This window comes from Odocoileus virginianus, chromosome 9 (genome assembly GCF_023699985.2).
Source record: "Odocoileus virginianus isolate 20LAN1187 ecotype Illinois chromosome 9, Ovbor_1.2, whole genome shotgun sequence".
In the NCBI taxonomy this organism is placed as follows: Eukaryota; Metazoa; Chordata; class Mammalia; order Artiodactyla; family Cervidae; genus Odocoileus; species Odocoileus virginianus.
Window position 1 is genome coordinate 16195925 of NC_069682.1, and position 17018 is coordinate 16212942.

General features: G+C 40.5%; 1 protein-coding gene across 2 annotated transcripts in view; it reads left to right on the top strand.

Moving 5' to 3' along the window:
• Positions 1 to 17018, top strand: part of CUL2 (cullin 2) — a 69664-nt gene that overhangs the window by 9742 nt on the left and 42904 nt on the right. For both annotated transcript variants that reach the window (XM_070472023.1, XM_020872687.2), the window contains 3 exons: positions 5840 to 5980; positions 11243 to 11345; positions 13545 to 13639. In XM_070472023.1, the coding sequence (XP_070328124.1) occupies positions 5862 to 5980; positions 11243 to 11345; positions 13545 to 13639 (317 nt within the window). In that variant the 5' untranslated portion in view covers positions 5840 to 5861. The remainder of the gene's footprint in view (positions 1 to 5839; positions 5981 to 11242; positions 11346 to 13544; positions 13640 to 17018) is intronic.

Below are 17018 nucleotides of genomic sequence, written 5' to 3' on the forward strand. Positions count from 1 at the left end.
AAATATAAAAGTTTCAGGTGAACATCGAAGGGACTCAACCCTTTATGTGTATCTAGATTTTCTTTTCTTGTGGTGTCCTTTGGTAATCATGGTAATGCTGGCCTTGTAATATAAGTTTGGAAGTATCCTTCCCTCTTTTTTCTTGGAGAGAACCCTCCTGGAGCCCTTTGTTCTGTGTCTGTATAGACGGGTTGTTTTTAAAATCTGTCAAGCTTCTGTCCTGAAAAATTCCTGTTCCTCTCCTGTGTTCGATTCCTCTGTTTCTGGGATCCCAAGTCTTTCTTGGTTCATTAATTTCCTCCTGATAGAGGATATCTTCCAAGAGATTCCTGAGTAAAATGATTTCATGTAAATTATTTGATACCACTCTGGATAGAGAATTCTAGGTGATTATTTTCCCCTGAGCATTTTGAAGGCGTTGCTTTATATTACCTTCCAGCATCCAGTGTTGCAATTGTAAATCTAGATATAATTTATAGTCTGTTATGACTTTTTTCTTTTCTGAAAAATTATGAATTCCTTTCTTTATCCTCAGTGGTTTAGTATGCCAGAAAGCGGTGCCTTGTTATTTTTAAAATCAAATATTCTGGGTACTCAGTATGACCTTCTAAGTTGGAAAACTAATGTTCATTAGTTCTGCAGTATTTTTTCTTTGATAATTACCTCTTATTCTGATTTTCTAGAATGCATATTAATTGATTGTTAGATATTTTGGATTTATAATACTTTTTAAAAAAACTTTCTGATTCTGATTTCTTTTATGTGTTCCCCACTCTTCCTCATATTTATGGAACTGTTAATGATGATGATGGTAAAGATTTTTTTAAAACCCTTTTTCTTTGACAAATTGCAAACATATACAGAGAATGAATAGTTTAATAATGCCTACTGTACTTGTCACTCATTCTCAACAATTATCAATCAGTTCATAAAGAAGCCATTTAATTTTGAGGTAGGTCTCAGACAGCATTTATTACATTCATAAGTATTTTGGGATGTGTCTTTGACAGATAAGAACTCTCATTTTTAAAGCTCTCATTATTGTTATAAAAAATATTTTTAAGGTCATAAGGTCTCAGTGTTTTCAGATTTCCAGCGTTATCATAAATATAAATTTAAAAAAAAGAGTGTAAATCTAGATCCAAATAGGAACAATCATACTATGGTAGAGTAATATGCCTTTTCAGTCTATTTTAGTTTAATTTCTCATCCGTAAATGTCTCTCACTCTCATTTTCTTTTCTCTATCTTATGTGAGTGCATAATTTATTGGAGAAATCTGATTATCCAGTAGTTTCCTGTAGTCTGAATTTTGCTGACTTGCAGGTTGATGGTTAGTACTGTTTGTATGTATAATATGTATCACACAAGAGGAATTCAGAAGGTATTTAATGAACAGTAAGGATAATGATAAATTGTAATTTTCTTATTAATAAGTATTTGTAGCAATTGTAACTTGTGTTAACAGTATCTTTAGAAGAAAACTTTGTTGCTGTCAATGTGAAAATAACTTACTAATCCATTTAAAAAACTATTTTAACTCAAAAATACTGATATTAAACTAGGTACTTTAATTTTGGAGGACTCATCACATATCATATCAAACATAATAGAATGAATCCAAGTACAGCCAAACTGTGAAATGCTATTTGCCTAGTCACTAGGTCGTGTCCAACTCTGCCACCCCATGGACTGTAGCCGTGTCATAGACTGTAGCTCAATCCATGGGATTCTCCAGGCAAGAATGCTGGAGTGGGTTGCCATTTCCTTCTCCAAGAAATGCTATTAGGATTAAAGAAATCCTTAAGTATTAATATAGAATGCTTTTCCAAATGTACTGTTAAGTGAATATATTGTTAAGTAAGTGGTGTGATGCCATTTATATAAAACAGATGAAGAAAAACCATCTCTATATTCAATTATGTAAAAAGGGGGAATAGTGACATTTATGCGTAAAATACTCCCAGACACATATAATAGATTCCTCTAGTGATGGGACCTGGTGACTCTAGCATGGGAGTGAGAAGGAGACTGAGATTTCAGAATTTGCAATCATATAAATGTACCTGTTCTCCCCTACATTCCCCTCCATATTAAATTGCTCCAAAATTTTTGGTACGGTTATTTCACCTTAAGTGTCTTAACAGCTTTATTGAGTTATCCTTCATACTATTCAGTGTACTCATTTGAATTGTACAGTTCACTGGTTTTTAGCACATTTGAGGGTTGTGCAAACATGATGACAATCAGTTTTAAAACATTTTCATCACCTAATTAGCAGTCACTTTCCATTTTTCTCCAGGTCCTCTAACCCTGTGCAAACACTGAAATACTTCCTGTGTCTACTGATCTGTCTTTTCTGGATATTTCATGTAAACGGAACTCTGTAATAGGCGGTCTTTTATGACCAACTTTATTCACAGAGTATGTTTTTGAGGTTTATCCATATTGTAGCATCTGTCAGTACTCCATTTGTTTGTGTTACAGAATAATCATTGTATGGATGTACTACATTTTATTTATCCATTTTTTCCTTGATAGACATTTGAATGATTGCCTCTTTTTTGGCCTTTATGAATAAATGCTGCTATGAACGTTTGTGTCCAAGTTTTTCCGTTTTTTATTTTATTTTATTTATTTTTGGCTGGGCCAGGTCTTTGTTGCCATGTGGGCTTTTCTCTGTTGTGGTGCTTGGGCTTCTCACTGAAGGGCTTTGTGTTGCAGAGCAAGGCTCTCAGGCACTTGAGCTTCAGTAGTTGTGGCAAGTGGGGTCAGTAGTCGTGGTTTCTGGGCTTTAGTTGCTCCGTGGCATGTGGGGTCTTCCTGGATCAGGGATCAAACCAGAGTCTCTTGCATTGCCAGGTGGGTTCGTTACCCCCGAGCCACCAGGAAAGCCCCATATCCAAGTTTTTGTGTGGACATGTTTTCTCTTGCATAGGAGTGAATTACTGAGTCATGTGGTAGGTCTATGTTTATATAAATCACTTTTGTAATTATTAACAGCCATATGATACTTAGAAATGGTGCTCTCAGTGAGAAAATCTAATCTATGAATCATTTTTAAATGTAATGGAAATTTCATAAATGTTATTGTCATAACATTTCTTTCTTTGCCCTCTCTCTTTTACGTCCTTATATAAATTCTCCATGAGTAAATGATCGTTTAGACAATTTAATAAGATGAAGGAGCATACATTTTATTTAAGGAGCTTAAATAAAGGAGCTTTTGGTACCCAGTTACACAGTAGTCTCCCTCCCCTGAGGAAACACTCAGATAATCATGGCTCAGTTCAGTTCAGTTGCTCATGTCTGACTCTTTGTGACTCCGTGGACTGCAATATGCCAGGCTTCCCTGTCTATCACCAACTCCTGGAACTTGCTCAAATTCATGTCCATCGAATTGGCTGAGGATAGTTTAATTCTCTAATAGTGGTTAAAGAGAGTTCTGAAGTCATACAGAAGACACCTTACCTAGCTTAAATGGGCCCAGAACATTTCTTAAAAGCTAATATTCTGGGCCAAGGCTAAAATATCAGTAGGAGTTAGGTGAATGGATTGAAAGGAGGAGGCATGGAGAAGAGAAGAATTTTAGGTACGGAAAGCAATCAGGGTAACACTCAGTGTTTGTGAATCAGCCTGTTGTCTTCAGTGACCTCTAAGCAAAGAAGTTTTCAGATTGTGATGCCAAGGAAGGGAGAAGAGCAAGGTGAGGAGGGGCTTCAGTCCAAGGTCACATCATGGAAGCTTGATGAGCCATGTTGCCAATGAGCTTAAACCAGATGCTATCCATAGTGGATAGCTGCTTTAAGAACCAGAGTGAAACGGTCAGCTCTGTGGTTTAGGTATGTTATTTTTGTTGCTGAATGCCAGATCCAAGAGTCTAATTTTCTTACAAGACAAGAACTATGTTTGTTGATCACTGTTACCCTCACCAATACCATGCCTGGCATGTATCTAAGTACTCACTAAGGATGTTACTAAGTCTGCTGGAGTAGGACATGGTGACCCACTTGCCTGGGTAATCCCATGGACAGAGAAACCTGGTGGGCTACAGTTCATGGGGCCGCAAGGAGTCGGCCATCACTGAGCACACAGCATATAGTTGTATATGGCAATTGAGGGCAGGGTTTCCAGCACAGGTCTGAATCCTCCTGATGCCATCAATAAATAGCTCTGTGACCTTAAGCAAGTTTGTTAATCACCATGTAATTAGTTTTCTTATCCAGAAAATGGAGGGAACAGTGGGCCCTACTTCATCAGATTGTTGGGAGGATTAAGTGACTTTATATAAAGCACTTAGATTTGTGTTTGGCTCTTAGTAAGTATGGGCTTCCCTGATAGCTCAGTTGGTAAAGAATCTGCCTGCAACGCAGGAGACCCTTGTTCGATCCCTGGGTCGGGAAGATCCGCTGGAAAAGGGATAGGCTACCCACTCCAGTATTCTTGGGCTTCCCTTGTGGCTCAGCTGGTAAAGAATCCACATGCAATGTGGGAGACCTGGGTTGGGAAGATCCCCTGGAGAAGGGAAAGGCTACCCTCTTCAGTATTCTGGCCTGGAGAATAAATTCCATGGACTGTATAGTCCATGGGGTAGCAAAGAGTCAGACATGACTGAGCGACTTTCACTTTCATAGTAAGTACTGTATAAATATTAACAGTTATTAGTACTTCTTTGATAAATAAAAGATTAATGCAAACTGGAACTGTCGACGGCCTGACCCCAGAGCTTTCATGGGGTTGCACGAGAATGGAAGGATTTAAGAAAATCCCACACAGATAGGATGTGTGAAAAGTGTGAGGAGTTAAGGTTAATTTTCTGATTTAAAACTGGAGCTTTAGGTTCCCCTCTTCCCCTAATACACACATATACACACAGGGATTGCTGCTAGTTAGAGGAAGTTTAAGGCCTGGAGGTAGTCTCTGGTCTGTTGATCAGAGAGGGAGTTGATTTGGTGTGGCACACCCTCTTTGGGCTTTTGTCTGACCTCTCTGATTCCTTTTCTTCTCTCCTTGAAGTCTGTTCCCTGGACTCCTCTGGAATTCTTTTCTTCACCACGTAAGAAGGGCCCAGGCCCGTGGACCATGCAGCTGGTCTCTTGTCTCGTTGCCTTTCTCTCTGTGCATCCTGCCTTCCCCCTGCTGTCTCCTTTTCCCCGCAGTGGGACACAAAGAGGAAGAGCGTTTCCTCCTTGTTTGGCCCTGGCTGCTGACTGACTTGGGGCTTCACAGTCCCGGTAATGAGGGAAAACTTCGGGGAGGATGTGAAGGCTTGTGCTGGAAAAATGCTCCCTTGTGCAATTAAATGTGGCTTTAAGAGGTTTTTCTTTTGATTCTGTTCTTCTTGTGTGTTATGGAGAAGGATTTGGAATCCAGCTAAACTGATGCTTTAAGAAAAGAAACCCTTTAATGGTTTTGCGTTTCCTCATACATGGGCTTGGTCTCCAGTTTAAGGAGTGCAAATCACGAGGATTTGGGGCTGAAGCCTTTTTGTCTTGACTGAGTATCTGCTATGCATTTCTCAAAACTTTTTGACTCATTGAGCCCCAGCTTCTTTCTCTCAGCACGTGCAGCTTCTCATTCTTTGGACCACTCTGAATTATAAATAATCTGTGTTAAAAGCTCTCTATTTCTTAGAGTTTGTAGTGAATACAAACATTCTGAGGAATTCCTTGTCGGGACACTCATGAAAAGATGGCAGCCAGTGTTGATTGTCTCACCAAGTGCCAGGCTCTGTTCTCACCCCTTCCTGCATCCTGCTGTCTGATGATGCGATTGTTACAGAGACAAGTGACTGACCCCGTGGAATTCATGCTCATGTTAGCACTGTCTTTAATTAACAGATTTCAACACTAAACTTGCACAATGTCTTTGAAACCAAGAGTAGTGGATTTTGATGAAACCTGGAACAAACTCCTCACGACAATCAAAGCTGTGGTGATGTTGGAGTATGTGGAGAGAGCAACGTGGAACGACCGCTTCTCGTATCCTTTGGTGGCACCTATGCCTGCGCCTGTCAGTGCTGGGTTCATAAGCTTGTTGAAAACAGGTTTAAGCTTTCCTAAGTGGAAGAACTTTCCAGTATGACTGTTTTCAAATGTATTATTGTTCCCAGTTCCAAGTTTATTGCCCGTATGTGGCAGTCAACAATCTTCCATAACCTTTTGTTCAACAAATACTTTACTGAGATTTAGTGTATGTCAGACACCGCCTCAGGCTTTGGGAGTACAGCTGTGAACAAAACAAGCCACTTTCCCTTCATTCTACTGAAGGGATAGGCATTAAGTAGATGTAAAGCAAGCCTAATGCTAGTGCTTCTATTAATCATAACAGGTTAAATATCGGGGCGGTGGGCTGGGGAGGACTGAAGCAGGTCAAGGGTCTGAGTGTGGCTGGAGTGTGTGTGCAGCTCTGCAGACAGTGGTCAGGGAAGGTCTCTCTGCGGATGGTGATAAAACTTGAGCAAAGACTAGGACAAAGGGAGGGAGCAGGTCACACACAGACCTAGGGGCACCGTGCCAGGCAGAGGGCGCATAGCACATTCAGCGGCTGTGAGGCAGAAGCAGTTCTTAACTGGGTTGTCTACATTTGTGAGTTAGGGCTTGTATATGAAAACAGATTGGTGGTTTCCCTATGGTCTAACACCTGCTGCTCTGCATTCCTACATGACAGCAATCTTATTTTAAAAAATTAATATAACATACATAATATATACTATACCTAATATGGAGAAGCTCTATACAGTCAGCAAAAACAAGACCAGGAACTGACTGGCTCAGATCATGAACTCCTTATTGCCAGATTCAGACTTAAATTGAAGAAGGTAGAGAAAACAACTAGACTGTTCATGTATGACCTAAATCATATCCCTTGTGATTATACAGTGGGAATGACAAATAGATTCAAGGGATTGGGTTCAAGGGATTAGATCTGATAAAGTGCCTGATGAACTATGGATGGAGGTTCGTGACATTGTACAGGAGACAGTGATCAAGACCATCCCCAAGAGAAAAATGCAAAAAGGCAAAATGGTTGTCTGAGGAAGCCTTGCAAATAGCTGCGAAAAGAAGAGACGCTGAAAAGAAGAGATGTGAAAGGCAAAGGAGAAAAGAAAAGATATACCCATTTGAATGCAGAGTTCCAAAGAATAGCAAGGAGAGATAAAAAAGCGATCACTTCCTCAGTGATCAGTGCAGAGAAATAGAGGAAAACAATAGAAGGCCAAAGACTAGAGATCTCTTCAAGAAATTTAGAGATACCAAGGGAACATTTCATCCAAAGATGTGCTCAATAAAGGGCAGAAATGGTATGGACCTCACAGAAGCAGAAGATATTAAGAAGAGTTGGCAAGAATACATAGAAAAACTATACAAAAAAGATCTTCACAACCCAGATAACCATGATGGTGTGATCACTCACCTAGAACCAGACATCCTGGAATGCGAAGTCAAGTGGGCCTTAGGAAGCATCACTACAAGCAAAGTAGTGGAGGTGATGGAATTCCAGTTGAGCTATTTCAAATCCTAAAAGGTGATGCTGTGAAAGTGCTGCACTCAATATGCCAGCAAATTTGGAAAACTCGGCAGTGGCCACAGGACTGGAAGAGGTCAGTTTTCATTCTAATCCCAAAGAAAGGCAATGCCAAAGAATGCTCAAACTACCGCACAATTGCGCTCATCTCACACGCTAGCAAAGTAATGCTCAAAATTCTCCAAGCCAGGCTTCAACAGTACGTGAACTGTGACCTTCCAGATGTTCAAGCTGGATTTAGAAAAGGCAGAGGAACCAGAGATCAAATTGCCAACATCCGCTGGATCATTGAAAAAGCAAGAGAGTTCCAGAAAAACATCTATTTCTGCTTTATTAACTATGTCAAAGCCTTTGACTGTATAGATCACAATAAACTGGAAAATTCTGAAAGAGATGGGAATACCAGACCACCTGACCTGCCTCCTGAGAAACCTGTATGCAGGTACGGAAGCAACAGTTAGAACTGGACATGGAACAACAGACTGGTTCCACATTGGGAAAGGAGTACGTCAAGGCTGTATATTGTCACCACTGCTTATTTAACTTATATGCAGAGTACTTCGTGAGAAACGCTGGGCTGGATGAAGCACAAGTTGGAATCAAGACTGCTGAGAGAAATATCAATAACCTCAGATATGCAGATGACACCACGCTTACGGCAGAAAGTGAGAAAGAACTAAAGAGCCTCTTGATAAAAGTGAACAGAGTGAAAAAGTTGGCTTAAAACTCAACATTCAGAAAACTAAGGTCATGACATCTGATCCCATCACTTCATGGTAAATAGATGGGGAAACAATGGGAACAGTGACAGACTTTATTTTTTGCGGCTCCAAAATAAGTTCAGATGGTGATTGCAGCCATGAAATTAAAATATGCTTGCTCCTTGGAGGAAAAGCTATGACTAACCTAGATAGCATATTAAAAAGCAGAGACATTACTTTGCCAACAGAGGTCCGTCTAGTCAAAGCTATGCTTTTTCCAATAGTCATATATAGATGTGAGAGTTGGACTATAAAGAATGCTGGGAGCTGAAGAATTGATGCTTTTGAACTGTGGTGTTGGAGAAGACTCATGAGAGTCCCTTGGACTGCAAGGAGATTCAACCAGTCCATCCTAAAGGAGATCAGTCCTGGGTGTTCATTGGAAGGAATGACGCTGAAGCTTGAAACTCCAATACTTTGACCATCTGATGTGAAGAACTGACTCATTGGAAAAGACCCTGATGCTGGGAAAGATTGAAGGTGACAACAGAGGATGAAACGGTTGGATGGCATCACCAACGTGATGGACACAAGTTTGAGTAAGCTCTGGGAGTTGGTGATGGACGTGGAGGCCTGGCGTGCTGCAGTCCATGGAGTTGCAAAGAGTTGGACAGAACTGAGCAACTGAACTGAACTGAATACAGTGTGTCTATATGAAAGTGAAAGTTGCTCAGTCATGTCCAACTCTTTGCAACCTTTTGGCCTGTACAGTCCATGGAATTCTCCAGGCCAGAATACTGGAGTGGGTAGCCTTTCCCTTCTTCAGGGGATCTTCCCAACCCAGGGATTGAACCCAGGTGTCCCACCTTGCAGATGGAGTCTTTACCTGCTGAGTCACAAGGGAAGCCCAGGAATACTGGAGTGGGTAGCCTGTCCCTTCTCCAGCAGATCTTTCCAACCCAGGAATCGAGCTGGGGTCTCCTGCATTGCAGGTGGATTCTTTAGCAACTGAGCTATCAGGGAAGCCCTAAAAGAGTGATCTGCCTTTTCTGAGGTTCAAACTCAGGACCTTCAGATTATGAGACTGACATGCTGCCTTCTTTGCTAAGAGGGCAGACATGTATATTATATGTATATTACAGCATTAATAATATCATTATATAGGTAAAAACACAGTGTGACCTCCAGCACCCAGGATATATACTCTGAGAAAAACCCACAGCATTCCAGTGCTTTAGGAGGTTAAAGCAGTCTCTAGGAACCCTCAGCTGCAGGTAGCTGGGGAGAAGGGTGGGTGGTTGTCTCACCAGCTCTGCCCAGTGTCTGCCAGGCGCCTTGGCTGGTAGGGCCTGGGGGCAGCCCTGGCAGACTGCTGACCTGCCTTCACCTTCTACCACAGGACATTCCGCATGAAGGAAGGGAGTAGGGTTGAGGCCTGGTCTCTAGTTTGAAGGGCCCTGTAGGAGGCTTTATGGACTGAGTAGTCCCTGCAGGAACCAGAGACTCTTTCCATCTAAAGGGAAGATGAGACGTGAAGGTATTATTACCAGAGTGTGGGTGTAGGTTCCTGTCATCTCCTGCTCGCTGCCCTCTCCAGCAGTGCCCTGGTGCTGAAGGATGGCTGCCTCACTGAACAAGGTGTGTGTTCTCTAGAAAGGCTGGAATTTCGTAAGAGTGATTCACCTTGTCAGTGCCTAACCCAGTTGTTGATATTAAACTGAATGTTGGTGCAGGAACAGTGAAGGTCTTTGAATTCTGTTGCAGTTGTCAGTAAGAAACATTTGATAGGCTGTCTGTGTTCTGGTCACTGCAGATACAGAATATGATGGTAACTTTTCTAGAAGGCTTCGTGGTTTGCCGAGATCTCTTACATTTCTGTGTTATTCGGTGTCCCAAGCACGCCTGTCGGATCAGCGGGGCAGATGTAATAGATGCGGAAGGTGCTCGGGGGGAAGGGGCCCACCTACACTCTGCTGGCAGTCTCTGAGGAGCACGGATTTTGCGAGGTTTCTGACACCTGACTTCTTGTACTTTCCATTGTATTTAGATGATAATTGGTCATGGGTTTTGCCTTTGAAGAGCTTATTATTGAACTAGTCTCTTTTAAGTTTTTTTGGTGTGTGTGTGTGGAACATCATGAACTGTTTCTGATTGGAATCTTAGTAAAAACTTTAAAAAGTGTTAAAAGTTACTTGTGCATGAATGAGGTTGGGCTAGGCAAGTACTTAGGTACTCTTAAGGCTATTTTAACTAAAATAATGAGTAAAAAGAGAAGAGAAGGAGTTGGTCATAGAAGATGACAAGAAAATGAGCAGAAGTTAAAGAAAATGGAGTAATTAAATGTGTTCTTATTCTGCAGAATATATAGTTATTGTTGGTTTGTAAATGGTTTTGAGATAGCTTGCTTCCTTGAGAAGTGCCTTCAGTTACTGATATTTCTATGATGTTTATTGTCTGATCTATTTAAGATGGTCCAATTACTCTTCACCTGATCGTGAGTTTTCTGCTCCTCCCCTGAAATAAAAAAATGTCTGCGCAAACAGCAAACTTGGAATCTCAGTTTTAAAATTTTATTTTGAAAAATAAAGTACTGTGTTCCTAATTGTTCTCCAGCCAGTTTCTCTCCTTTTCCTGTTATTTTGCCCAAGAATATAAGGTTGACTTCTGATACTCAGATATTTTAGGTAGAAATTTTAGCGGTCGTAAATCTTGCATATTTTGAAACTGAAAAAAAAAAAAAAAACCAGCCCCCCACCCTCCTCTGAAAATTGTGCACCATCATATGTTAGAACTTTTGTTTACAAAGCATTTTTTGGGGTGTGTGACTTACCTTATGTGATCCTGTCCTCTCATGTGTTGGGTCGGTCTTCATTCTGTATGTATCTATATAATCCTAAACTATAAGAGTGAAATACAGGTTTTTCATGTTTTAACTTGAGTTCAAACTTCAGTTAAATCTCATTTGTTTTAAAGTAATGTCTCCAGTGAATATGAAAACCTTAACAATTTAACTAGAGATATCTATGCTTTATGTGTGGCCTATCCTGAACCCCTTGGAGAAAGACTTTATACAGAAACTAAGATTTTTTTGGAAAATCATGTTCGGCATTTGCACAAGGTAAGGTCTGCTGTATGCATGATATAAGTGTGTTTATGGCTACATAGTTATTTGACTAGTTCACTGTTTTCCAGTGCAGAACTTGTATCAAGTTAAGGTTATTTGTTTCCTAAATAGCATTTTTCTGAAATGTATTTAAGAGCTATGAGTCAAGCACTGTGTGGTTAGGTTCTCCAAGGGAAATCAGTTTAGTTGCTCAAGGTTATGCTACTAGTAAGTGAGGAGAGTTTCAAATCAAGATTTGTTCAACTTGAAATCAAGTCCTCACATGTTCTTCAGATGGTGTTTGTAGAACCAAGTTTTTTTGTTTTTACTGTCCCTTCCCCACCTCTTGGTGAATCTCTGTCTTTGTAATCAACCTTTTAGCTGCCTCTTAATATCCTATCTTGAAAGTCCTAGGATTAAAAAGGAGAATGGTAAATGAAGAAGTACGACAGGAACTCCCCATGACCAGTTATTTTGGTCAGGGTGCCATGCACATGAGGGAAACATCACAGACTTGATGATCTGCGTATACAAAGTGAACGAATTTGCAGTATTTGGCGAACGGCAGCATTTCTAACTTATTTCGGATTAGTGATCTTATCAGGAACTGGATGAGATCATTTATTGTTTGAGCTAAAAACTTGACCACTTTTTATTAGCCCTGTGACCCTGGGCAACTCACTTAACCTACCTCGTGGATTGAACTTTAGGTTCTTTTATCTATAAAATAAAGTAACATAAACTGTGTAGTGTGTCTAACCCTGTACACGACTAGGATGAGGCCTTTTTCAAAGGGTAATAACCTATAAGAGCACAATTGATGCTGTGATATTTCCCGTATAACCTTTGAAGAAAAGCTCATTTTCCAAAGCATGTTTTATCTATTTGTTTATTATTATTTCTAAATAGGGTAAGTCCCTAGACTTAGAATTACTAGGTCTTAGGTCATGAACATTTTTTATTTTTTTAACTTAACGCAGTTGGTCTTCCATGTCTATGTCTTCCATATTGGTGGATGTGGAGGCCTGACTGTAGGGGAGTTGAGCCTCTGTGGGATTTGATGTCCATGGGGCATCCTACAAACAGTCCCTGCTGATACTCAGGAATGACTGCAGTGATTTATATTTTATCCCACCAGCCACAGAAGTTCCCAAGGGGGCCCTGTTCCCTAGCATTGTTAATGCTGTGCCATGTCAGTCTCTCAGTCTTGTCCGTCTCTGCGATGCCATGGACTCTGCCTGCCAGGCTCCTCTGTCCGTGGAATTTCCCAGACAAGAATCCTGGAGTTGGGTTGCCCTTTCCTCCTCTAGGGGGTCTTCCCGACCCAGAGAGTGAACCTGTGTCTCCTGCATTGGCAGTGGGTTCTGTACCACACTATGCCACCTGGGAAGTGTTGCATTATTAATAGTGGTTGGTGTTTTTATTTACCACATGGTAGGCAAAAAAAGTACTATTTGTCAGCTCTTCCTATCATTGTGAGCTTTAATTGTTAAAATCCCAAGTTTAAAAGCATAGCATTTCATCAGAGTTATTAGATGAGCGTTGAGCTCAGGACTTGCCCAAGGTCACATGGACAGTTGATGGAAGGACAGTTGAAGTACAAGAAGCGGTGACTCTGGGAATGTCCGTCCTAGCCAGTGAATTTTTATTGTTATACCGAATTTCCATTAAAACTAACTTTTTAAATACCAGGCCTCAGATTTCAGCTTGATTTTCATTTTTCAAAAGATAGTAGGCTTTTATTTTTATTTTATTAAGTAAATATACAATAACTTATTTGGAGAATGTGGAAAAATTGTCAATTTTCATAGTCTTATTCACAGAAGTGAATAATGTGAGGTGATGATGTACAACTAGCAGTCTGATCAAAATTGATGGACATGAGGAAAAAGAGATACATGGCAATAGAATTACATTCTGTTTTAATCTGACAAGAAACAGCATCAAACCATTACATTTTATTTTTTTATCTTAGGAAATGAAGCATTTACTCTGTAATGTGGATGTTTCATTTTCATCTCTAAGATTCACGTTTTTTTTCCCCTAACTCTTTCATTGTTACTGAAGGTAGTTAAATTAGAATGTAATCTGTAAATATATAATTCTCAAATTATGTCACTTATGTAAGAACATTAATTTTTGATAAATTTCATTGCTTACAAATGAAAATGTTCATTGCTTTGTGAGTAAAAAGTGTTTTTCTTCTTTATCTAGAGAGTTCTGGAGTCTGAAGAGCAAGTGCTTGTTATGTATCATAGGTATTGGGAGGAATATAGCAAGGGTGCAGACTACATGGACTGCTTGTACAGGTAAGCGCACTTTCAGTCCCCTGACAGACGGTATTGCTTTTATGACCTGTTAAAATGCACGGAACTGAAGCGTTTCATGATGTATGGACTTTTCTCTGCTAAGGGGAAAGTTCTGTAGTGCGGGTCATGTGGATACTTGGGAGCCAGGCCACGTGTGGGAACAGTCTGTGAAAACTGCAGCTGTATTTGATGGCATAGCCCTGTTTCTTCAGTTGTCTGGGGCTGGGTAGCACGCATTAAATCTTGACAGCTCTAAAGTGAAACTTTGGCTTGGATGAAACTTCTGGTGGCTCTAAGCCAGCACGCTCCTCCAGCATGTTCCTGTTTGACTCCAGGATTCAGTATGTTATGTCTCATGGAGGTGCCCAGCCTCAGCTCATCCTGCCTTTCCTCATGCCGTTCTGTCCGTCTGTCTGGATTGCTTTTCTCCCTTTCCCTGAGTGACTAATCCCCATTCCCTGCCCTGAACTTCTTGCCTCGGTCTCCTGCTTAGATCTCCTGTCTTAACTGCCCCCTCCTACGTGTTTCCGCGGCACTGTGGCCTGGTCCTCTCTGACTCATTCACGCCAACGCTGGAAATAGGTGCTGGGGTACACAGGCAGAATCCCGTTGATTGAAGGGTCGTGGATAGAGAAAGGAATGATGCTGGCCCCAGTGGCCTGTGATGGCTGCAGTGAGAACTGTGCCCTCTCTGCATTGACTTGCACATTTACACAGTGCTTTGCAGGAAGCCACACCGGGGCCGAGGTATGGTCACCTCCTGTGTTTGTCCTTCTTTGCTTTATGGGTTTTTTGTTTGCTTTTATATCAACGTTGGACTTTACTAGTTGTAGGTTGCTTATGTTAGAAACTGGAGCTTAATTCTAAGTGGCCAGTAGCTCTGTTTCTTCTTAGAAGAGCATAATGTAATAAAACCAAACCAGAAACCAGCAATGGCTAACAAAGGCATGGCTTGCTGTGGCTTTGCCTTTTATAAAATGGTGTCTGCCATCCATTAAACGTCCTCACCATTTGATTTTTTTCCCTACCTCATCCATCAAAGTGACCCAGTCATAAATAAAACTGTAAGAATTCCTTAGCTAAACTATGCGGGAGAGCAGAGGGAGGTTTAAGGATCAGAGTGAGGGCACCTGTGTGCCTTTGCACCTGCTGAGAAGCTGGGTACAGATTTGTCATCTTTTGTACAGATGACAAAAGAAAGCGCTTCACCTGTGTGTGGGCAGTGGGACCCCTCATTAGCTGAGATGCTTCAGCAAAGGTCCAAGTTATTTTTCTGTTCTTTCGTAGTTTTCTGAGACAGCATTCTCTTGGTTCTTCTGCATCTCTCTTGACCAAAATCAATTTGGTGTTATTCAAATTAGTACTATTAAAGAACTTTATTAAGTTTTATAACATATATGATGCACACATATATATATGTGCATACAAATAAAGCCATATGAGGTGATTTTTTACAGTGGAGGAAAACTATGGGTCAGAGAGATTAAATGGCTTTGCTCAAGGTCCCTGAGCTGGAAAAATGACAAGGGGAGAATTTAAACCCATATCATCCTGAGTAAGTCCATTCAGTGCCTTCATTCTGCCTAGTCTCATTCAAGATAGAGACTGCAGTCATGTAGGTTCTATTCTCATTCCTTAGCCACACTCCTTTTTCTTTCTAGGATGATCTCAGTTACTCCTGGTTTTAACTACAACCTGTATATTGATTACTACCAAAATAGACGTTTATTGCAGGCAGCCTCAGTTTCAGAGGACAGCCTGTTCCTCCAAGGTGTTCTGTGGGTACATCCTACTGTTGCAGATGTTCACAGCTTGTTATCTATTTTTGCACACACTGCCCCCAGTAATGCTCATCTCAGTTAATGGTAGTACTGGACACCCAGATGTATGTGCCAGAAGTCGGTTGTCCTTCACTTGGGGTTATCTTCTGCCTGATGCCTCTTGGTCAAATCCTCCAAATGTCTCTTAAATTTATTATTTCCTTTGCATTGCTATTATAGTATGGTAGGTCAACCTTTTTCTCATTTTTCACCTTTATATTAACGATAATGTAACCAGTTTCCCAGCTTTTGTTTTCTAATTTATTCTATTTAGTAAATTTCTTAAGTGCAGATTTGATCATTTAGTAGCTTTCACTGTCTGTAGCAAAGGCTTAGAGTCAGTGGCTCACGGGATTCACTTAGAGTGTTTTGTTTGACCTCTATGTGGTTGGCTTCATGTGATGATCATCATTGGTTAATTTATACTGGTAGACTGAGTCATGATCTCATGGAGGTACATTTGGCAGTGATTAGATGAAAAGTGTTTGATACTTGTTGGATAGTAGGTTATCCAGGCTATCTTGTTAGCAGTCTCAGTCTATAAGGAAATCTGTGTAAAGAAATGTAAAGGGAAAAAAAATCAGTTTTGTTTCAAAAGTATTTTTCAATATTATTTCGAAGTAATTTCTAGCCTCTTCTTTACTCTGGTTGATTTATAAGATGGATGTGCCTTAGCATAGGTGACTTAAGGATTCTGATCATAAGGAAAATAATAATGTTCAACTTTTCCTGCTACTCCATACCTGTTTAGGCCCTGCTGGCCCTTGATGGAACTGCTGGGACATAAGGTTATTTGTTTAGTCCTAAATTGTGTCCGACTCTTTGCGACCTCATGCACTGGAGCAAGTAGCTTGAGAACTAACAACTCCTGAAATCCAGTAGGAATTAGCATGAGAACAGTTCTCATAATGCAGTTCTCCTAAGATAGGTTGAAATGCCTGATTTCTTAGAGGCTTCAAATTTACGTTTAGGCTCTTAGTTCTTGTTAGTTAATGCTATTGGGTTACTTCTAGTACTCCAGAAAAGCTGAGGATAATTATTAACCACTTTGAGCCAGGATGAATTATAAAAATGTGTACTAGTGCATGAGTTGCACCTGAGCAGTGCGGTATTACCTGTGCAAAAGAGTAAAGACTATTTAAAGGGTTTATTGGAAGCTATTGTACGATCTCATAGTATATATATGTTCGTTTAAAATTTTGAACTCTTTGGGAGAAGGTGAGGGTGGGATGTTTCAAGAGAACAGCATCAAAATATGTATATTATCTCGGGTGAAACAGATCACCAGCCCAGGCTGGATGCGTGAGACAAGTGCTCGGGCCTGGTGCACTGGGAAGACCCAGAGGGAGCTGGTGGAGAGGGAGGTGGGAGGGGGGATCGGGATGGGGAATACATGTAAATCCATGGCTGATTCATGTCAGTGTTTGACAAAAACCACTACAATATTGTAAAGTAATTAGCCTCCAACTAATAAAAATAAATGGGAAACAAAAAATAATAATGATAAAAAAAGATAAAAAAAAAAGAATATCTGAAATTGAATCCCTGTTCTTCCACTT